This window comes from Brachycentrus maculatus, unplaced genomic scaffold, assembly GCF_059751285.1.
Source record: "Brachycentrus maculatus isolate JH-2025_06_01 unplaced genomic scaffold, ASM5975128v1 h1tg000105l, whole genome shotgun sequence".
NCBI lineage: Eukaryota > Metazoa > Arthropoda > Insecta > Trichoptera > Brachycentridae > Brachycentrus > Brachycentrus maculatus.
This window is the reverse complement of record NW_028280859.1, coordinates 215,420-239,354: the sequence shown is the minus strand read 5'-3', so window position 1 is coordinate 239,354 and position 23,935 is coordinate 215,420. Positions and strand designations below refer to the sequence as shown.

General features: G+C 29.0%; 1 protein-coding gene across 1 annotated transcript in view; it reads right to left on the bottom strand.

The window, feature by feature from the left end:
- LOC148310100 (lachesin-like) overlaps nucleotides 1–23,935 on the bottom strand; it is a 212,055-nt gene that overhangs the window by 130,760 nt on the left and 57,360 nt on the right. The window contains exon 3 of the mRNA XM_088258947.1: nucleotides 11,239–11,363. Coding sequence (XP_088115073.1) covers nucleotides 11,239–11,363 — 125 coding nt within the window. The remainder of the gene's footprint in view (nucleotides 1–11,238; nucleotides 11,364–23,935) is intronic.

Here is a 23,935-nt window from a genome sequence, read left to right as displayed (position 1 = left end):
AATATTACTGTGAAAAAAATACCCTGTACTTCCAGCATGGTAGCCAAATTTGCAAACCAGTACACTTTTGAGAATATTTTGAATGTAGCATTGTTTGATACTATTCATTTCGCATTTATCAGAAGTTTTTTATAAAACACTTTGAGTAACTAGTTGAATTGCGTGTAGGTAATATAATGTCAATATCGTACTCTAAACATAATTGTTCGTATTGGCGCCACAAGTATTTTATGTTTATGTTGATGAATTTCTCAGTTCAAAAATGGTTTGATGGTGCTGTGAAAAATATTTAATGTGTGATTAATATTCGCGATACCATATAAACAAAGTATATCTAAAGGCAATATGTGTTATTAATCGTTAATTTTGTGTTTTTTTTAGTTAAGTAGTGTACGGAACACAGAAATTACTTCTTCCGGCCTTTTCCATTTTTAATTATTTGATTTGAACATAAAATTAGACTTTTTAAAGAAGACTTAAACAAAAAATCATTTTTTTTTAATTATTTAGTATCTCATTTTACTTGCCGCCACTGCTGTTATCGTGTTTTTAGCATGGCTTATTTCAAATTCACATAGCTAATGAATAAAGTAATCTCTCGTCTTTCAAACTGTTACAATATTACCTGCCAGTAGAATTTGCTACGATAGACACTAGTATACCGCTAATACGACAGTACCTGAAATGCCCGAGGCATTTATATTGTAAAATGAACTTCACAGATCTACTTGTTTGTATTGTTTCTCGGTTATTCGACACCACCGTGCTTAATTTTATTTAAATATAATGACTCAATATAAACATCAAATGAACATAACAGTTATAATTTAAATGATTTTAATTTGTTCGTATAATTAATATTACTTTCAAAACGTATTTGTTTTATTTTTTATTATTCTATACAACAAATCAAGGAACGTTTTCGATTATTTTACAATTTAATAAAATAATGTAGCTCAAATCAAATAAATTTCTGCCGTGATTTAATAATTTATGTTAAACAGTTAATTTATTTTTTCATTCATATTGATTTAGTATTCAGAGAACAAAATATCGTTTCGACTTGAAGTGAATAAATAAAAGAAATATGTGTACCAATGAAGAAAAAAAAGTGTTTGGCAAAATACATTACATTGAAATCGGTACAAGTCCACTCTTGGAGAATGATTGCGTTGTTGATTTATGTATTTATTTTCACGTCAAGAGAACCCGATCTTCGACCTCTGTTGGAGGACAACTTTCTTAAGTTATGGAATAAAACTTTACCAACTAATATTATAATTAAGGTTCTGAAACAGGGATAAATAAGGACGCCGAAAGGCATAAGTGCCGCGAAACTTTGCTAATGTTGAACTTGGGTTGTTTATATTTTCAATTACGTTTCTCCCTGAAAAACGAAAAAATATCCTTATTCATATTGTATCACCAGATTAAAAGAAAAATATTTCTTATTTGGAAAAGTTTATTGAAACTTGCGCTTTTGAAGTTTTAAATAAGATGGAAATTTTTAGCGTTCTGAACGATATTTCGCTCTCATTTGGATCTTATTACATCCATACCTTAATTTATTTACGAAAACTCTAATAACGGAATTTTACTTTATAAGTATTGATAGAATTTATTTATAAGCATACAAATAAAAAAAAAACAATGTTACGACTCTTGTTAGTTAGCAAAATACGGTATTTAAGATTTGTTTTTTCCCTAGTTTTTATTTGAATCATTAGATTTTTCTTTTGAAGTAGTTACCTACGTAGTATAATAAACCCAGCGGAATATTTCAAAGATAGGTATAACTAATACAGGATATCACACAGGCTATATAAATTATCGAAAGACGTCATTCCTAAGTTTTCTTTGTTTGTTGGCTAACTGTTTACTAAATTGCGTTAATTTATTTTAAAGAGATTTTTTTTACCACTTGGATGTCTATTTAACTTTTATTATATTATTTTAAAATAATATGAAAAATAACTCATATAATTGTTCATAATCCGGATTTGTGAACAAGTTTTTGGACACACTCAAAATGTTGTAACCATTATTATTATGAAAATTGTATGTACTTGAACTCTAGCTTTGTTTCGCCAAATACTTATAGTGAATAATGTCATTTTATGTTTTGAGTGAGAAGTAAAACTACACGCGCGTTTAAACCTACAAATGCTCATAAAAACTTTAGCGTTAGATTATGTTTATAGAAATGCTCCTCGAGAGAACCCAGATGGAAGAAGACCACCTGAAAGACCTCCAAAGCGATGGCGTGACAGCTGAGTCCACTTCATAAGAGACGGATAACGGAATAGACAGATCCTCGGATCTATTAAAAGGAAGAAGAAGGAGAATAATAAAAAACTTCACTAGATTTATCCTCAAACAATACAATGATTAATTATTAAATTCACTTTCTTATATCATTATAACAAATTAAGGGTCTATCAATTATACTAAAGAGGACTATTGTAAGTATTTTTTTTAATGAAACGATATGGCGTCAATTTTAAGGGTGTTATATTTATAAGATTGAATAATTTCGTTATCTTGGAAATCGTAGAATGGTCTGAGAAATCTCTAACGTTTTACTGCTTTGGCACTTAATTGCGAGCTGAATTTTATATAAATCTCGAATAAAATTAGGACAAAAGTATGATGACTTCATTAATCCGGAAGCTGTTTATCGAACAGCCCCACTTGATTGCGTATTTTGAGTTTTTGGTAAATTTTGCAGACGATAAGCAATGTAATGAAGATAAAGAATCCCATTTTCTAATGCAAACAGGAGGGCGCAGGTGTTTTCTCTGCTCACAAAGGCGTCCACGCTTTAAGGCTTCGATTTTCACTATACAGGATGATTATTCTCATATTGCTTCTTGAAAGGAAGAATATCATGATGAAAATAAAAGAAAAATACTGGAATATGCGCCAGAGTTGATCAGGACCACCGTATATTCATAACCTGATATTAAAAAAAACTTATATTTTAAGTGATAGAAATAAAAATCATATTTTTGTAGAATATTAAGGATGTAAGTTTCTTCGTAAAACTCTGATTTGATTAATAAAACATTAAGAAATTAAAATTTTGGATGCACACACTGTAAAATGCTTGTAAAAATTGTAAAAAATAATTGAATTAGTCCTGAGGAGGAAGGTGTTAGCTTAAGAACCGGTCGATGTTTAAATAAGGTTATAATTATCTAACTTACTAACCAACCACAATTTGCTGCAAGGCTAGGCATAGAGAATAGAACGCCACATCACTCTGTCATTGTAAACATTCTTCCCCTCTTCTACATAGTGCATCTCCTCTTTCATACCCGGCGATTTAAAACCTGACCGCTTTAAAATATTTGGTATACCTGATGGTGCAAAGCTTTTCTCAGTCTTCCTCCGCTCCCTTTTCCAATGACGTTTTCCAAATCCAAATCATCTCAACACACACCTTTATTAATTTTAGCGGTAATGCTTATCTTAGCTTTGCATTCCTCCTCATTTCACCAGTCAAACATTTATTACACATCGTTTTGCCACATATTCTTCTGAGGAATCGCATTTCAATTGCATTCAGGCTATTTAATAATATAACTATAAATATATATATATATATATATATATATATATATATATATATATATATATACATATATATATATATATATATATATATATATATATATATATATATATATATATATATATATATATATATATATACATATATATATATATATATATATATATATTTATATATATATATATATATATATATATATATATATATATATATATATATATATATATATATATATATATATATATATATATATATATATATATATATATATATATATATATATATATATATATATATATATATATATATATATATGTATGTATATATATATATATATTTATATATATATATTTATAAATATATATATATATATATATATATATATATATATATATATATATATATATATATATATATATATATATATATTTATATACATTTAAACATATATATATATTTATTAAACATCCTGTTTGTAGTGTAAATGCGCGCTTCCAGTTCCGGCCCCGCAACCTAAAAGGTAGGGTCGTTGTAGCACATAATCGTAACTTGAATCCCCTGTAAAGCGTTTTGGTTTGAATATATTTATAGAAAGGACTAATAGGTGTTCCCTTATAATAATAAATTATCCTCCCGAATTGCAGGACAAACTAAGCGATGTACCCATTAGAGTAAAAAGGATTTTGAAAAAAAAGTAAATTGCAAACAAACTATAGATTTTTTCATTTGACTTGAAGACATTTTAGTAAAATAATATTACATTTATAAAATAAAATAAATACTTTATATTAAAGTTATCCCCATAAATTTTATTCGACCAGTGTACGGGTTTCGTCGTAACTAACATTATCAGACTAATGCATTCAGACACATAAAATAAAATTTATGTGCAAAAAACTATTCGTTATTATTTTATTATATAAAATGCTGTTTTACCGAGAAATGTCTGTAAAAAACGTTAAAATACAACATAATAAAAATAAAATAAGGAATAAGTTATAAATAATAAAAAAATTATATCTTCTTCATCAGCCTACATATTTCCGTCTACTCCTGGACGAATGTTTCCTACATCTTGTTTCTGCATCGACCAGTCCTGTGCAGTCTGCATCCAGGTTGACCCAGCATGCCGGTCTAGGCCATCGTTCCATCTCATCAAGTGTGGTCGCCCTACACTTCCACTCGTCGTAAGAGGTCTCCAAGTCAGCATTTAAGCATTGTTACTTTGTGGGATGGTAATATAACACTCTCCTTATCATTTATCGTTCAGTGGTAATAGAAATGAATGATAAAGAGAGTGTTACCATTATTTTTGTCTGTTTATCTTCCTGACTTCTGACTAGATGTTCCACCCACAATTATTTTTGAGTCATTCCACGGTGGAAAATGCTAGTGACCTTTTCTTTTCTTTCACCGTTCAATTTCTGACTTTATTTCTAAGCTAGAGTTCTAATATGGCACTTTCCATGGCTCTCTGGGTCGCTCTTAACTTCTCGGTACTTTGTTTTGTGAGAGTTATTGTTTGTAGGCCATATTTAGTTACTGGCAACACACATAGTTCATATACTTTCCTTTTCAGGTTTATGGTTGTTTTCCGGTTTTTTACAATACACCCATTTCCCGAATGCAGAACAGCTTAGTCCAACCAACCCTTCTTCCACGTTCGGCAGTCTGATTTTTCCCATTAATTTAGATAGTATGACCCATGATTGTATATATTTTCTTGGACATTCATAATTTATAATGCCAAACACATACCATATCTATAAATACTTGTGAGCTTGATTTTCAATTACCATATTTTTAAATAGGGCGTTTTATGCTTATACGTATGTACTCGTATTATATCTTCTTTTCCCATTCTTTGTTTTTTACCCGTCGAAGAGACTTAACAAATTATATGACAATCATTTTTCAAACAATGGTTTTACAAATATCATAATCGTGACAAATATTATGCAAAATTCTTCTTTTTTTGTGGTCGAGTACGAATTAGCTGCATTGTATTGTTATTTTTTTATTCACCTACTTTAAAACTTATTAATAAATGTAACATGATACATACTGTGTTTATGAATGAAAAAATATAAAAAGAACAAATTAAATTGAACGCATGTAAAAATAAAAAAGTATAAAGTAATACAAATTGCTCATATAGTACATAAATCGTGAATTTTTTTTTTTTTAAATGAGTTTGATATATTTAACAAAAATCATATTCATATTTGTTTTTAATATATATTTTTTTATGATTTGGCATGTTTTTATTACAAGTCTATAATTAAAAATTATTTAAAGGGTTTTCTCCGGGCTCCTTGAGGCCGCATGCGACCATACTATTTTTTTTCAAATATAACACGTTCAATGCGTACTCGGTTATCGCATAAGACTTTAATGTGAAAAACTCAGTTAAGTACTTAAGGGAAGTATTGAATCGAATGGCGACAAACTTGAATGGGTTTTGAGTTTTGATAACAAGGTTTCACCAACAATGGGCTGGAATTGGAAACGTCACGTTCCATATCGCTTTCATCTATCGGAGGGCTTAGTTACCTTCTCCTGTAATACTAAAGGGGAAACACCACTCAGACATCCAAAAAGGACCTTTGTACTTTTTTTACAAAGCAATAAATTATATTATCACAGTATTATTGAAAAGGCATGGTTGATATCTTTCCAGTAGTGTATCAGTTCGTGTGTTTAGCTACTGTATAAGAAGGGTATTTTTTCTGTTTAATGGTTAATAGGGAAAAAAGTAATACAAAGTATATTTTTGAAGCTTACATTTATTCAAATAAGAAATATGTTGATAAGATAGGATGACTTATGCATGATTGGGTTAGGGTAAGAGCGAAAATAAAAACAATAAATACTGTAAAAGTTAAGGAGAAATACCACTGTGATATTTAAAAACATACGTTTTAATTAAATTTAACTCCTGATCTTATGAGTGTGTATGATTGGAGAATAATATTTATTTATTAAGATGCTTAGGAGATTTCAGCGTATATATTTTGAACATTAAATTTTATTTTAAAAATAAATATTTTTTTCTATTAGGTATTTATGAGAAGATACATGAATGTGGAAGAGGCAAAGATTGCAATGACAAATTGGTGTGGGGTTCTATTATTTTTGCCTATCCTTGCGGAGAAACGGCGTGATGGAAGTGTCGCTAAAATCAATATAAAAGTACCTCTCAAGTCATTGGCGAATAAAATAAGAAGTTAAAAACAATTTCTCCCTCATAAAAACATGTTTCGTTTGGATAAATCTTTCAAAACGTGACGAAATAAATGTTTTGAAATTGAATATGTAACTGAATAAAAAAAAATACTTTGAAATTTCGATGACACAAAAACTAGAAGTTTTTCGCAATTTAAATGCCAGAACTAAACTTAACTATTTAAAAAAGTTTTTTTCCTTATAAAATTAAAATAAATCAAATCCTTCTTTTATAACATCTTCACTTTCAAAAGAGAACGTAATAAATGTCGTAATAAAACCACGAAACGAAATGAGCAGGGAAAGATAAAGTTTTATTTTCAGAAGACATCATAATATTGCCTCGTAGTTGAATACAAATATAATATTTCAAATAGCGAGAGATCACGCACATGTAATAAAGTAGTGTACCGGTGAATCTGAGCCTTTTACCTTGTAACTGACTACGTTTTATTATCAAAAATAATTTTCACGTATATAAAACATATGTACGTTGTGAAGGACACTTGAGTTTTAAATTTTTACAAATGTACATTTCAGGACATCTCAATAAAGATGGAGAAGAATATGGTGTGAGAATTTCCAGGATTTATGAACTGTCATAGGCTGGTTAAATGATTATTTTACACACGTGCAACATTCACCATTCTACACATGATTGACAACCACACGACACAAATTTTCGAAACTCCTAGATAAATGTATGATCAATCTCATTACACAATACATATAAGTTCACAACAGCCATCTATGTTGGATTGAAAAAGTTTTTTTTTAGGAGGAACCCTTTTAAATATACCTTTAAAAAACTACTAATTGGAGAAAACGCAGACTTGTGAACAGGTATTTGGACACACTTAAAACTTTGTGAATTTCACCCATCGATTATATGTAAAATATGAAGCCGTTAAGTGAATTATGTTTTTAATCATTCGATTGAATAACATAAGAGTACTTTGCTATTAATAATATTTTGTAGTTGTGTGTTATGAATTGTTATAATTTTTTTATAAAAGAAAAGAAATATTATTGCTTATTTTATATTTAATATAATCATAATAATATAATTTTTGGTTTTTAATGAATTTAATAATGTTAGCAAATTTTATTTGAAAAGTGAGTTTGATATTAAAAAAAGAATACACTTAAAGACTCAGAAATTAAATACTATAAAGTTGATTTGGATATGTATAGATGTTTCGGTGAAATGATAATGAACTATGAAGAGTTATTACATGCATTTTTTTTATTGAAACATTTAGAAATTTTCTGAAACATGTATATAAAGTTTACTCAATTACAAAACAAATCAATAAATTGAAATAAAATAAAATATAAAAATATATCAGGGTATATTTATAAACATAATCGATTGCTTTCGATACAAAACTGAAACAAAGGTGATATAAGTGGTTAATTTATTACTCAACTTAGAAGCATAAAACTTTGTTATTGCCTTCTTATTTCTATAATCCTTTTCCCAAGGGAAATAAAATATTATTTTCATCTTTTTTACTTGCAATACCAGGTGTATTTTTTAAACATATAAATTTAGTACTTATAAAATAAATTACATAAGTACTAAAATTAACTTTATGAAAATAAATGTTTCACATTTTGTCAGTAACAAATACTAACAAATACATTTATGAATTTAAATTACTGAAATAAATATTAGGATACTTAAGGTGTAATACAAAGAAAAACAGAAATTGTATAATTTTTTATCCACGGTTTTATGGCATTGACGTTAAAATGGAGCCAACAAATAAACTTCAAAAGAAAGAAAAGGGACACATAATAATTTTGAAATCAGTGAATGGAATTTATTTTCAATTAAGAATGTCACGCAATAGGAATGAAACAGTGTTTAAAAAGCGATTTGTTACTTTCTAATAATGTTTTATACTGAGATGACTTTTGTGAAACTTTCTTATCGAGTAATTGGATCAATTTTATTTATGTTACGTACAAAATGCTACAAAAAACATTGGTTTTGAAAGCTTTTATTTTCCAACACTTTATTGTAGTATTTTAATTCGTATTTAATCTAAATAAATCAGCTTTTTTATACTATGAGGATTATTTTTCACCCTCAATGCATAACCGTCACCTTGAAAGTATAAATATATTTTATTTGAACATAAAATATACAAATAAGGTATAATTTCACCTTTTCATAAAAGAGTAACACAATCTTCTACATTATACACTTTTCCTCGAAATGCGATTTGTCCTAGCTTGAAATACGCACGAGAAATTCCCGTATCTCGGATAAAAAACGTAATTGGAGTCAAAAGAACTCCAAAAAAACATTGCAAGTCCGTTTCCACGTTTTCCCAGTGTTTTTAATTAGTTGTGATACTGGGTGTCCGGAAAAAATGCAAATAATACGGCGGAATTTCCTCGCCTTTATTTTTATACACTTGGGCACATACACATATTTATTTAGCGACAATTGTGTATTTTTGTGAAAACGTATATTACAGAAAATAAATGCGTTGGCAGTTAGAAAATATTTTTTATAACAAATTATAAATACATACGTTTCTCTCTTTTTTTCATATCTGAGTGAGTGCCATAAAACTTAATAAACATAAAATCAACTTTATTGCATACGAATGAGTATTTTTATGGTACGAATGGCGTTCAAAATAGTTTTAGCGTATCGATGTCATTTTACGACGAAATATCCACAACAAGAAACAAAAAATAGTTTAAACAGTTTTAAATTCAATGCTGTAAAATGATAACTTGAGTTTCCTTTACAATATTAGCGATTGTATGATCTTAGGAATGAATGAAGCAATTGAATGTTTTGATAACTTCTTTAATCGATATATGTCACATCTCCAATTGGGTAAAAGCTATTGAGCTGACATTTTCAACCATAGAACTGTAAACCCAATAATCATTATACATCTACTCAAAACGTAATCTAAGTATTGTTATTGCTTGTTTTACTCTCAATTTAGTTTTGTTGAAAACTCTTACTATTTGGTGAAGGTCGATATATTTTTATTGCGGAAGTTTCGATAACAGGTTATGATTTTATTGTTTATTGTGTATCTTTGAAATAATTTGTCGATTGTTCAACATTTCTCTTCTAAGAAATCTCATGCAGTGAATAGTACTTAATTTTGTCAATTTTCTCATTAAAAAAAAATACAGACTTGTTAAATACCACTTATAGAGTATTATTTTATTAAACATGACTAGTTTCGAAAACTTTTGTTGTTTTCATGGACAGGTCATTATTAAAACTTGTTTAACTAATTACCTGTCGATGAAAACAACTGTAGTTTTCGAAACTAGTCGTGATTTTTAAATAATCAACATGTCATTCCACAAAGTAAATGCCAAAAATATATAATTTTCCCGTTGCAATATGCGTGAGTTTTGTCCAAATTTAGCTTGTATTAAAGATTGATCCAAAAAACTAATTTAATACAAATAAAGGTAAAAAGAAGCAGCAATAATTGTGCTTTATCTTGATTACTGGTAAATAGGGCATATATTACAAAATATATTTACTCAATGTTAGTTGATATTTTTCTTTATTTTAAACAAATTGGCTCTTAAATACCCCATTTCTACATTTCCGTCTTCAGAGTATTTCGGAGAAAACTTGGAAAACATACTCAATTAACAATATTGCATTAAATTGCATATTGTAGCCATAAATCTTCCCGCCCTGCGGAGCGCGTAAATAACTTAAACTGTAATTTTGATTAAACCGAATTCTACGCTAAATGCTAAATTCAATTATTCTTGTATCACTCGGCTGTCAGCTTGCTGCAAAGATCGTAGCTGGTTCGTAGCATTTCGTAGCACGTTTCAGCGTAACCAAAGATCCCAGTTATATTTATTGCAGATTGTTAAGTTGGTATTACGGTGGCGCTGTGCTGAGATGAATACCACAAGGGCGAGAACTATGGAACTAACTGAGGCCAGGAATGTAGGGGAAACTAAAACATGAAAATGGAGGTGCGCTAACTGACTTCATTTCAATATCAAATCCAGTCAATTGTTCAGATCCAGACGAAATATTAGAGCGAATTATATGAAATAAAAATGCCAATGTATAATTGAAACCGTTTTTTTCTTTTTCACCAGTAGTAATTTAACCCTTTAACCGGAGAATGTGTGCCTAATTAATTCATCTACAAATATCTGCCATTTGGCATATCGTATTTCATTTAACACGTAAGTTTGACGATAAAGGTATATTTAGGTTATTATATGGAGCATAGTTTGTTCATTAGTATGTTTGTCATGAGCTGAGAGTAAATAAAATTGAGCAATACCACGTCGTAAAATATATTTGTACTTTTAAACTAGAATCCTATAGATGTAAGATTATTATTTGAAATTTGTTTAATAAGTTTTTTTTGTTATTCGCGCTATATTTATTTAAAAGTAAAAAAATGAAAACTTACCCTATATTTCCCTAGATTATTGACGGTACAGGATAAAATGGCCTCTCTCCCAACCGGATATGTAAGATTCCCAATAGGTGCTTCGAATTCAGGATCGTCCGACATTTGTCGAGTTGTCGGATATTCTGCAACAAAATATGAAGACTGATATAAAATATCAACATATATGAAATACACAGCAACAACAAAAAATTGTCATAACCCGTGGAAGCGAGTATTTTTGCCAAGAATTTTGCCACTCATGAATGACATGAAATTAAAGTAACTTTAAACATAAAGAGTAAATCTACTCATGAATAGACATAGGCTATGAAACTTAAAAAATTGAAGCCTGAGTAGGGTGTTGCATAAGCCGTAGCTAGATTTCAGAGTCACTTGGACGTTAGGTAATTAAAAAAAAACCCATGGATCATCATAAGATGTTCATATTTTAAGTTCTGATATTCTCATAAATATCAATTTATTACTATAAACTTGTGCTTCTTCATGATTTTTAAATCATCTTGATCAGAAATAAAGTACATTAAAAAAAAAGAATCTTCTGGCATATATAACAAGCATATTAATGCAACCTAAACGTCGAAATTAAGTGCAAAGGACACATGGTATAATAACCTCCAAAATAGATTTCATTATGGAAATTGTGGTTAAATATTAAACCGTAAAATTAGCACAGGATGCATTATTTCCCTACAGATACACAACCAAATTATTCGAGTCCGGTCAAATTTTGTCCGGAAATATTAATTTATTACGAATTTCTGTAGCAAAACTTTGATAATATAATGGATACAAATTACACATAATGAACGTTGGATTAAAATAAGGATTTACTGTCAAATGGACATTATGTCTGTAATATTAGGCTGACGACAAAAAGGTCTCAAAGTGAATAGAGTCATGAGGATTTGAAAGCGTTAATTTATTTCCATCAACGAAAACAAGGGATGTCGTCCTTGGGACGAGAAAGTCATTAAAAAATTCTGCTTCATATGTAAAGCTTACTTACTACGGCGAGGCACGCTATGAAAGCGTAGTGGCGCACTGTAACACTGGGTGGGGTGGAGCTCTCACTATACGATGGTAAAAACATTTACTTAAAAATGGATCGATTTGCATTATTAAGAAAAGAAAGTAAAGCGTGTCGTAAAAACTATTTAGTCACTTTTAATATACTTATGCCTTTAATTAAAAATTGAGAGTTGTGTTTGTGGTACAAATAAAATGTAACTTTCTTCATCAATAAAACAAGCGTTTAGCTTCGAAACAGGTACACATTATAATTAAGTTATAATAAAATATTTATAGTGGTTTTAAAATAAAGTTATATTTTAATTATAATAAATAAAATCACAATGTTTTATTATTTTTTTAATTTTTTAATTTTATTAGAAGGAAAAACAACAGTTTTAATATATAATAAATCAGAATACGAAAAAAATCATGAATACCAATTACAGTTTTTCACATTTATGCATAGGAAAAGTCTATATATAAGAAGAAATATGAGATAAGGATGGGATAAAGAGAAAAGAGATGACAGTGATAGGAAAAGTAGAAAAGGAGAGGACTGGGGATAGAATTACCTTTTTAGGTTTATAAAATTTCTAATAATTAGTTAGTGGTTGAAATATAAATTATATTACGTTTATGAATTTAATGTTTTAATGAGTGTATCTAAATCGTTGTCCATAATTTCTAGGTTTGTTGCAGTTATTTATATCAAAATTTTATTCAACTGTTTTGAGATGTCAAAAAATAAATAAACTTTAGGTAAAGAAGGCAGTTTTCTATACTTTAGTCTAACATAATTTGATATTTAGTCTAAGTTTATTTCTGATTACGATATTTATAATATTATACTTTATTTATTAATCTAGCATATTGTTTTTTAACAGTTCATATTTCATGATCTTATAAATAAAACACATCCAAAATAAGTGAGGTGTTCTTATTTCTGGACCAGCCGTTATAAGTCGACCGGCATTAAGCCGCCACAAATCTCCAGCTTAGCCATTTTGAATGTTGAATTATTAAAACCGTTGACGCACTGACCCGAGCCATTTAGCGGCTACTTACTTCCTAGCCGCCCTGTTCCAAGGAAGAATAAATTGCGCTACTGAACGTTGAAAAGCGATAAAGCTTTTTTGCGTTTCCAAGTAGAATTACGATAAACCCTTAAATAAACAGAATTAATTAACGAGAAATATTTGTAAAAGAACCAATTTTTGCTATTTCATTCACAGCTTATAATAAATTCCGAATCAAGGTGTATAAGACTTTGAAGAAATATGTAAAAGTAAATTCTTTAAATATTATGAATTTTTGAACATGAAGTTTATTAATTTTGTCTGTGTTGTTATTATTATTTTTTAATTATATAAAACAATTTTAAAATGAGGTAAAAGAAAAATATAAACAAAATGAAAAATATAAATAAATTAATATATATTTCTTTGAATATGAAAATAATACAGGTTTCTGAATATCAATAGTGTTTTTTGTTAAATGATAAATATATATACATATATATATATATATATATATATATATATATATATATATATATATATATATATATATATATATATATATATATATATATATATATATATATATATATATATATATATATATATATATATATATATATATATATATATATATATATATATATATATATATATATAAATTTATATATATATATATATATATTTATATATATATATATATATATATATATATATATATATATATATATATATATATATATATATATATATATATATATATATATATATATATATATATATAAATACATTTATACATATAATTTTTATGATTGATCAATACTTATTTTACAATAGGTTTATAAGCACTTATATTACTTAAATTACTATGAATTAATAAGTTTGAAATAATTTCATCACTACATTCTAAATGAATGAACCACTAAAATTTGGTCGTCAAAATGACAAATGCGTTTAATTTAAGAGAATAATAACATATTGCTAAAAGTGATAAAATTTCATGGAAAAGTGCGCTTCGATTAGTATCGAGTACCGCATAACCGTCACAGCAGTAGACTAGAAGAGTAGGAGGTTTCGTCAGTCAGGCGCGTATCGCAGCCGCGATACGGCGCATTATGGGACATCGACACGGCCCGTGATATATGTCGGCAATACTTTACACCTCGGCTCGGGACGCCCACTTCACTTAGCGGAAATATTGACAAAGTGAAGGCGCCAGTATTGATGAAACCTTTCACATTGAGCGAGTCTCGGTACGGCTTAAATGTGTGATTTTCAGACTGGGATGAAAATTTGGAATTTTCAAGCTCGAATGAAAAGCGTGAGTGTAAATAATGTTGAATCAAATTCTTGGAAATTATTATACGCCGTCCGTTTAAAGCACGGATTTCAAAACAATTACAACATTATTGAATAATATACATTTTATGTGATGCGGTTCCCAAGAACCTAAGTTTCATTCTCGTATACTAATGTGCAAAGGCAAATAGCCGCAAGTTAAAAACAGTACTTTTGAGATAAACGACTTTATAGTTAACTGAAAATAAAGCTTTTTGCCAAAACATGTATCAAATTAATACAATTTTGCGGCTATTTGAATAATGAATATCTCGGTAAAGGAAATAAATAGAGCAAAATCTGTGATTGTATATGATAGAAGCTAGTTACTTTAATACTTTGAGCCATGTAACGCCAAACAGCCGCAACTTGAGTTACGGCTAGTTGCCTTTACACATTAGCATAATAGGAAATTTGTTATAATGAGATATTCGTCAGAAAATGAGTATTTATTCATAACTGTTACACATACCATCATATTCTGCATTTATTTTTTTTAGATCTAGCCACGGAAGTAATTAAGAGTAGTGGTTAGTTAGTTGACTTGATTAAAATTGTTTTCTTGAAAAAAAAATCCATTTTATTTTCTAGAATAACTAATAAATTGTGTCTTAATACGATTTGTTATAAGGTCAATAGTACAAATAAATACATTTCCTCTTTAAATTTTCCAGGATGGGATTCATATTTTGTTTAATGTGAGCATATTTTTTAAATATCGTTCAATCAATTTAAAGGTCCTGCATTGGTACTTGATTGATAAAACCCAAGTACGACTATGAAATAATTCAAGAAACAGCCTGCAAATGTTTTCCGTTAATTTTTAAATATTGTTCCTCCAATTACGTTCATCTTTTTCTTTACTCGTATCTTTGTTTTGTCAAAACTGTTTCATCATTTTCTCTTGGAAATTGAACTAAATAGTAAATATGATTAAAATTATTATTATAAATTAAACAATAAAAGTTTCACATTTAAATCCCGACAAATCGCATGATTTATATTTTTTAAATACTTCATTCGTAATACTTTACCTTCACATATACCTGACGTTGAAAAATATATTGAGTTTTTTTATATTTATGTTTTACTTTGTAAAACAAAAATGGATAGATATTACTACAAAATGACTACCGAATTAATCAATAAAATCAAATATTTATTTTATAATTTTTTTACATCTCAACTAAAATAAGGAAGAATTGGGAAATCTGGGCCTTTACAAGGCTTACGACCGTCATAGGCTGGTTAAATTGATCACTTTATACATATATGTTGAGATGTTATATTTGATATAGTTGTTACATAACTTCTATAATTGCAGATAATCTATAAGTATTTGGACACACTATTTATTATTAACTTAAAATTGAATTTAGTTTATCATAACGAAAAGTGTGGAATGGTGTATTGTCAAAAAATATATACTTCAATTAAGGTAAATTAAGTATCCTTTCATCTTTGACGAGCAAAGAGAAAAATCGTCTTCAGGCTTATATCAAAGGAGCAATAGTATTTATTAATTTCTCTTAACTCATAATGCAAATTTTGCGGATCCAGGATAAGAAACTCATTGCTGCGTGCAGAATTATCTACAAAATTATCTTATTCATAGAATACCATTCAAGAATATCAAGTGTCTCGTAACTCTAGGACTCCAAAATCTAATGGGAGAGATTAGCACAATTACTAAATTGAGCAAATATAAGAAGGAAAATTTGACAGTAAATATAGTGCTTGGTATTTTTCATTATGTTTGTATGCTAAATAAAAAATACGAAGGTAAAATATATTATGAAATACAACTAAGAAACAAACAACGACCACAGCTTTACTCCTATTATAAGGTTGTGAATTTGATAACCGAAGTATTTTTTATCAAATGTTTTTGCGGTGGTAAAAAAACTATTAGTTATTTTTTCTTCTTCTTAGGAACACCATTTTAAATGACTTCATGCAGGATACAAAAAAAGGATTTAAAAAGTATTTACGTTTATTATAAATCTGCTTGGTACAGAATACTACAGGCGATTATTAAAAATAGATATGCAATAATAACTGCAAAAAATGAAAATGTACTTAATGAATTTCAAACATACCGCATAATTCATTTCTAGTTATCTTCAACGCATTTTATTTAATAAATATGTTGTAAAACATCCTTATTGAAATACAACTAAACAAGAAATGAAAAACTAACTTGATAAACATTAAAAAAATATATTTCTATTATCATTATTTAATTTACATCTTTTCCATATTTAATTTGGTTAGCAAAAAATACTTTGCTTTTAAGCTTTAGTTTAATATTTTATTTGGTACTCTGGTATGATCCGAAAACTTATAAGCATATATCTCAATTTGGAAGAAAAAAGTTCCTTCGTATTTTGTTCCACCGTGTAGAGCCGGAGAATTCTTTAAACACCTGCGGCCGTGCTCACGAATCGATTACCAATTTACCAAATGGGGCAGTATTTTTTTATGTTTTTCAGTTAACCCCTTGGGTATCGAGGCACTTGTATTTTTACATGATTATGTATTCACAAAGGGACTACTCGCGTAGAAAGAAAAGTGAGCGGAGTAAGGTAAGAAAAGAAAGTTTATCCGTCGATATAAGTGGGTGATTTGCGCACTCTACGAGCTAAAGGGTAAATAGAGCCATCGACAGTTGTTTATATGGGAAATGCTTTCAAAAGTGAAAGCCTTTAGCCCTTTAAAACGAGAATGATCGATAGCTTTCTTAAGCGCTACTTAAGAAAGCTTTTTTTTGTCACACGTCTTTGCAAGATTTTGAAATATAATAATATCATTTAAGAAGAATGTTCGCAAGCTGAAAATTATTTTTCAACGATATAATTTAAGTATTTAAATTTTTAACTCAAAGAATTTTACATTTTCTGACATCTCAACATAGATGATGAAGAATATGGAAGTCTGGGTATTTATAGGGCTTATGAGTTATCATATGATAGGTCATTAACCCTTTAAATACCCAAACTTCTATATTCTTCATCATTAATATTGAGATGTCAAAAAAATGTAATAAATTATTATTTTAAATCTATGAATCACCTTTCTATTCTAGAATTTACGACCAAGGAAACATCGCTATAATAAAATGCCTTACTGATCATTGGATAAAAATAGGATACAGATAATAATTTAGAAATATGTAAAATAAAATTAACTTAAAACGTATTATATAAACATAGCGCATCTTTGTATATTGAAAACTCGTGGGTCATTGTAGAATCAAAATACAAAGTATCATAATTTCAATTGAATTAACTTACTTTTGTAATCATTTTATGGTGTATTTAATATAGTTTCTGGATTAAATTTAGTGGCCTTTATACAAACTAGCAGTAGATTCTGTATCTGCAGCATATTGCACTGATTTCGCTAGTAATAAAGTGCATTGTATGCGGGAACACAGTTTACCGCTAACATACGTGACAGAAATACACATTTAGCATCGTGGATTTCAGAAAATTATTTTACACTTTATATTATATCATATAACGTAATATTAGGTATTAAAAATTTTGTTAATACCTAATATAACGTTATCCACAAAATACTAGATAAATATTAATTAACTCCAGTGTTCGGAGGCTTCGCTGAGAACTGACATTACGTAAAATATAATATATGCATGAAAACTTAACACGTTTGTAATAAAATATAAACAATTATTGTACATTTGAAGCGTAAGTTCAAAATATGGAGTTAGCTTATATATATTTTTTATACCTAAAACTTTACATGTCATAAAGTTAATTTAAACAATAGACTTTTTTCAATACATGATCAAAGCATATCGCTTTCAATACTCCCTTTTTAACCCCAGAAGGTGAATAAGCCTTTGCACCGGACTCTAGAGGTGTTGATTCTAATAAATCATTGAAATCTATCATTAATCATATAAAAGTATGGGGTCAACCCTGGGCTCCAAATTTTTGGATATAGGAGATGAATATATTAGGTGAATGATATTACTGTTATATGAGAAAGATTACGGAGAAAGACTTTTACAAGGCAGACAAAGAATAAAAGCAGTAAAATCTAGGGTATGTACCTAAAATTGCATACCTGTACAAGCGCAGGTAATTTATATACTTCTGATGTATACATCCACGTAGTTACTTTCCTTGAGGCCCTGTATTCGTCAAGTCGCTACTTAATTTTCTCTATATAACTAGCTTACTAACCATCATAGGCAGAGAGAATAGAACGCCACACCAATCTGTCTTTGCAAACATTCTTCGCCTCTTCCACGTTCATGCATCTCCTCATACATACCCGCCGATTGTTACGACTCCTAACCTGACCACTTTCAAGTATTTGGCATACCTGATCGTGCCATGTTTTTACACTTTACGTAATTCATGTTTTTTTTTTTAGAAATAATGGTATGGTTTAGAAAAAAAGAGTTATTGAAAGGTAAGGAGTTTATAAAAATATATAAAATATACAATATACATTCTAAACAAAAATCGGGCGTGAACAGACATATGAAATTCTAGGTGGTCTGTGGTGGTCTCCGGTGGAATGAATTCTGCGCTTGCGAATATCCCCTTAATGTTGTCACATTTCCTATAGCTCTTTCGAAAACATAAAATCATAGTTATTTTTTGTTTATATAAATGAATCTGGTCAGTTACATTTACTTGTTTTTTCATTCGACTTAATTGATTCTTTTGTGAAAAATAACATAAAAATGATTAAAACATACGTATGTCATTACGAAATTGTATTTTTGGGTAAATATTTTTTATGCAGTAAAATTATTCACCGCTATCAAACATAATAATGTTTCGGAACATCTAAGCATGTCAAGGTACACTTAAATTTAATGGAAGTACGTACTATCTCCATTACAAGCGTATGTAACGCTAATGTAACTTCATTTATATGAACATGTTCCTTTACATTAATGCTACAATATTTATTTACTAATCTCGCAAATGACGACCTCGTTATAATATAATACCACATCTTCAACCCCCCTTATTACCTAATTTATAAAACAGTAGTATAAATATTCAAACCATTTAAAATACAGAGGGTTAAGTGAATATATTTAATGATATTTCTGTTTGAAAATACTGGCTAGCTAATGGATAGATTTTACCACAAAGTGACTGCAGAATCAATGAATGAAATTTATTATTTTAAATTGTAATAAAAAAATATGGCAATTTTTTTTTGTATTTGTAACCTCTATATATTAAAGATTAGGACAACGAATTGACTTTGGTCATTTGCAGTTCGTTTTCAAATTTAAGGAAGGACTTCCAATAACTCCTGTAACGGTCGTTAAAAAATGGTTTGTTCAATTTATACGAATTCACTAACAATTTTGATGAGTTTTTATTCCAGCAGTTTGCAAGTAATGTTGTATAAATAAAGGTGTTTTTTAAAGGTTTACAAATTTAAATTTCCCGCAATAGATAATTGTGGCACCCACCATGCGGCATGTTGTTGAAACCACAGCTCTGTCACATCAATGCTATTCAACTTAGGTATGAAGAAGTCAGTAATCATGGTTTTGTAGCGCTCTCCATTGACCTTACATTCTGGCTGACATCGTCTTAAAAAAAAACAATGGTCCATAAAGCACACTAAACAGTGACTTTAAATAGATGAAAATGCGACTCAACAAAGGCTTCTGGATTTTCTCCACTCCAAATTCGGCAATTCTGTTTATTGACATAGCCATTCAACCGAAAATGTGCCTCAACAAAAAAGAAAAAAAAATAAAATCTAAAAATAATATTTCTTTTGAAGTCAAAAAGTTAGGTGATTAAAAAAAAACGATTCATTTTTCTACCGTTGAAAATATTCCCCTGAACGTAGAAGTAGCTTTCATAATTATAGTACATTAATATTTCATATTCTCAATTAAGCACGTCTAGAACTAGACTATAAATAAATATTAAATTGAATTTTAAAATGGATGGTATCGTAGTTTATTACTTTGTACATGTAAGTGTAAAATAAGTATATCGCTTTTGCCTGAGGACGCGCTGAGTTAATTAAATAATTAAATATCCAGGATGATAAATGCCACTAGCTCCTTGCAAATGGGAGCGCGAACTGTAGAACGTGTCTTGTGTCGGGTTCACCTCTATGCAGTTGGGTTTACGTCAGCACCTAAGGGTAGGGGCTCTAATAACAGATGTAATTTAATATTTAATCATTTCATGTTCTCATAAAATATAAATGAAATTCGATGGGATTGTCAAGATTTGTATTTTTTAAATCTGTTTGGTTTAGTGAACAGATAATGCGTAGACAAAGTCAACAAAGGTAAACGTAATATTGGATATACATAATTGTTTGACTATAATTTCGCAAAAGCATAGCAAATTTGGCCAAGGCAAAAATTCCATAGAATGTTTTAGTAAAATTTTGTTAGCAAAAATGTTTGAGAATGGTAAAACACAACACAATTAATATTTATTAATTAAATTTTTAAAATAATTAATTAGTTATAAACAGAAAAGTTAAATAAATTGTCAATCGTATTCAATGGATCTGTGCCATTCATATTATGGATAGTTAGGATTCCAAGAATAGTTAGTAATGTGCAGTGCATTTTAATTTTTTTATTAAGGTCTGGTAGCATGGAAAATATATAACTTAATGATGTGTTTAATTGAGATGAAAAGAAATTAAATTTCTGAGATTGGACTTTTTGTAAAACTGTATTTCGATGTTTGTTTGCCAAGATCAAAGATGCATTAGAGCAACTTATTTAATTATTTAATTTAATTTATTGACTTGCGCAAAATCTAGTCATTTTTATTAGGAAAACATAAATGGCACGGGATAGGGTCAAAATTGTACACGACTCGATGATTGCCACCCTTACTCGCTACTACGTCTTTGCATTTTAGTTTGGTCTACGTGAACGTACTCGTATTCGTGTTTAGTCGTATGCATTTAGATTTAGTCGTGTGTGTTTGGATTTACTCGTATGCACTTACTTCTATAGCTGTATATGTTCGTGGGTAACCAAACCAAGTGCACTGCTTTAATTTATGCGCTACAGAGCTCAGTTATACTGTAATACGATAGCTTGATTCAGGATTTGCGTTCTGCCATATTCAAAACAATGTTTCAAATTCAAATAATGGATATCATAATAACGAAGACAAAAGACGATAAACCTAAGGTAGATTTTTTAAATAATATTTGTATATGATAAGGTGTTAATAAAGTACAAAATATTCCGAAGACTACTTTGCAATGGTAAAAGTGCGAAGACTCACGTTTGACACGTATCACGTATTCAACTGATGAAAATTGCAAGAAATGACACTTTTTTTTCTTTTTTTTTACTTTCAATTTAAAAAATTAAAATTAAAATTTGTTTTGAAAAAATATGTTTGTACTCACCAAGGGCGTACATTCCATAAAGACAGAAAAGCAGTGCCTGTCCTAACTTACCCGCGCGACGTATAAAAACGCGACCATTACCTACCCAACCTTACTAAGTAGTATTTTTTTATTTTTAATTAATGTTTTACTAAGTAAATACCACTATTTCTTTAAATCTACTGTGACACGTGTTTCGGTGCATTCTGCACCATTTTCAAACACCGCAAACGATGTTTGAAAATGATGCGGAATGCATCGAAACACGTGTCACAGTAGATTTTAAGAAATAGTGGTATTTACTAAGTAAAACATTAATTAAAAATGGATAGATTTTACCACAAAGTGACTGCCGAATCAATTAATGAAAGTATTTTTTTAAAAGGAATAACCCGCAAAGCCTCTTTTTTCGAGGCTTATCTGCAGGTAAGATAGAAAAGATATGGAAGGTGGATGTGAAAAATACATCAAAAATACCTAGACCGATTGAAAATAAATATATCTTGAATTCATCAAACCCGCGATGCCAGTTTCGCGATCTAGCGTCTACCCAACTATCTAGCTTACCTTACTACCTACCTCTACTGCTTACCCTTATTAATTCTCTGTGGACGCCCCTGGTAGTCAAGCGGCTAAAAATGTTATATGGGTAGATGTAAATAGTGTTGCTAAAATAATAATTTAATTTTGCTTTCTTAATAAAATATTAAGCTGCGGATTCGGGCATTGAATTAAATTATATATGCAAAAATAAAAGTAAGACGGGGGGGTATTTTTCCATTAACATGATTTCGTATATTTTTTATGTGAAGGTAAATGCATAAATGAATATAATGGCAACAACAAGTGACGGTGAATTATTCTCGCCCCAAGTCCGCTTCCGCAGGATGAGCCGCGAATTCGAGGAAATGTTGAATTGTTAATAAGGGTTAAGGCACTGATTTTCAGACCGTAGTATGACCTTGTTTACTAGAAGGTTCAAACGGATTTACCAAGTCTAATCGTAATCATTATGCATAGCAAAATCTCCAGCATAAAAATATTACCGAGAGTTTTGCATAAATTTCTTCCTTGGTTTACTTTCTTAATCTCAAAGCACTTCATAATTGCGCTTTAATTCGCTACCATCTTAAGTTTGTACCTACCTGTTTAAGGTAAAAACATGTTCTTTCATAATTTAAGATAAAGTCTCATTGTTGACAATTCTAGATAAAAGTTAAGTTAAATCTAAAAATAAAGTATCATTGTACATTAAATTTGTTAACACAATTTAAGTTTAATACTGACGTTTCTTGGCGAAACTGCATTTTACAGAATAAAATAACAACTGTGTAGTTTTTTCCACTTGAATTTTATTCGATCAGTTACCGTTATCAGTGTTGCGGACTCTCAAGTCAGAGTTTCTCAGTTCGAACCCACTTTACCACAATTCGATACCTGTTTCTAATAATGAGCCGCTTAGGCTCACAGAAATAATATGAAATGGAAAGATTTGTCTAAATAATAAAAAACACAAATATTTACCTAAAAAAAACGGGGCGGTTACTGGTCAAATAAAAATCATGTAGAAAAAACTATATAAGTGGTTGTTATTTTATTTTTATTGTTCAACACAATTATGATATTTTTCTACGCTCCAGCTTTTTGGGTTTAGAGATGTAATATATTTATTGACGACAAGAATAAGGAGCTCCGTATAGTTAGTTAGTTAAACTAGTTATATAGTTACTATGTTTTTGTCTTCATGTTATGTTAAGTTATTTTCCCAAACGTATTAAGTATTAATTTACCGTAAAATTACATCTGGGTTTAGTCAAGTATAAAATTTACCAACAAGTTATATCCACGTGTATTAAATATTATTTATACTTATGTATTTTACAATAAATGTATATAATAATTCCATAGATTCGTAATTAAATAACCCTGTTGTAACACATTAAAGA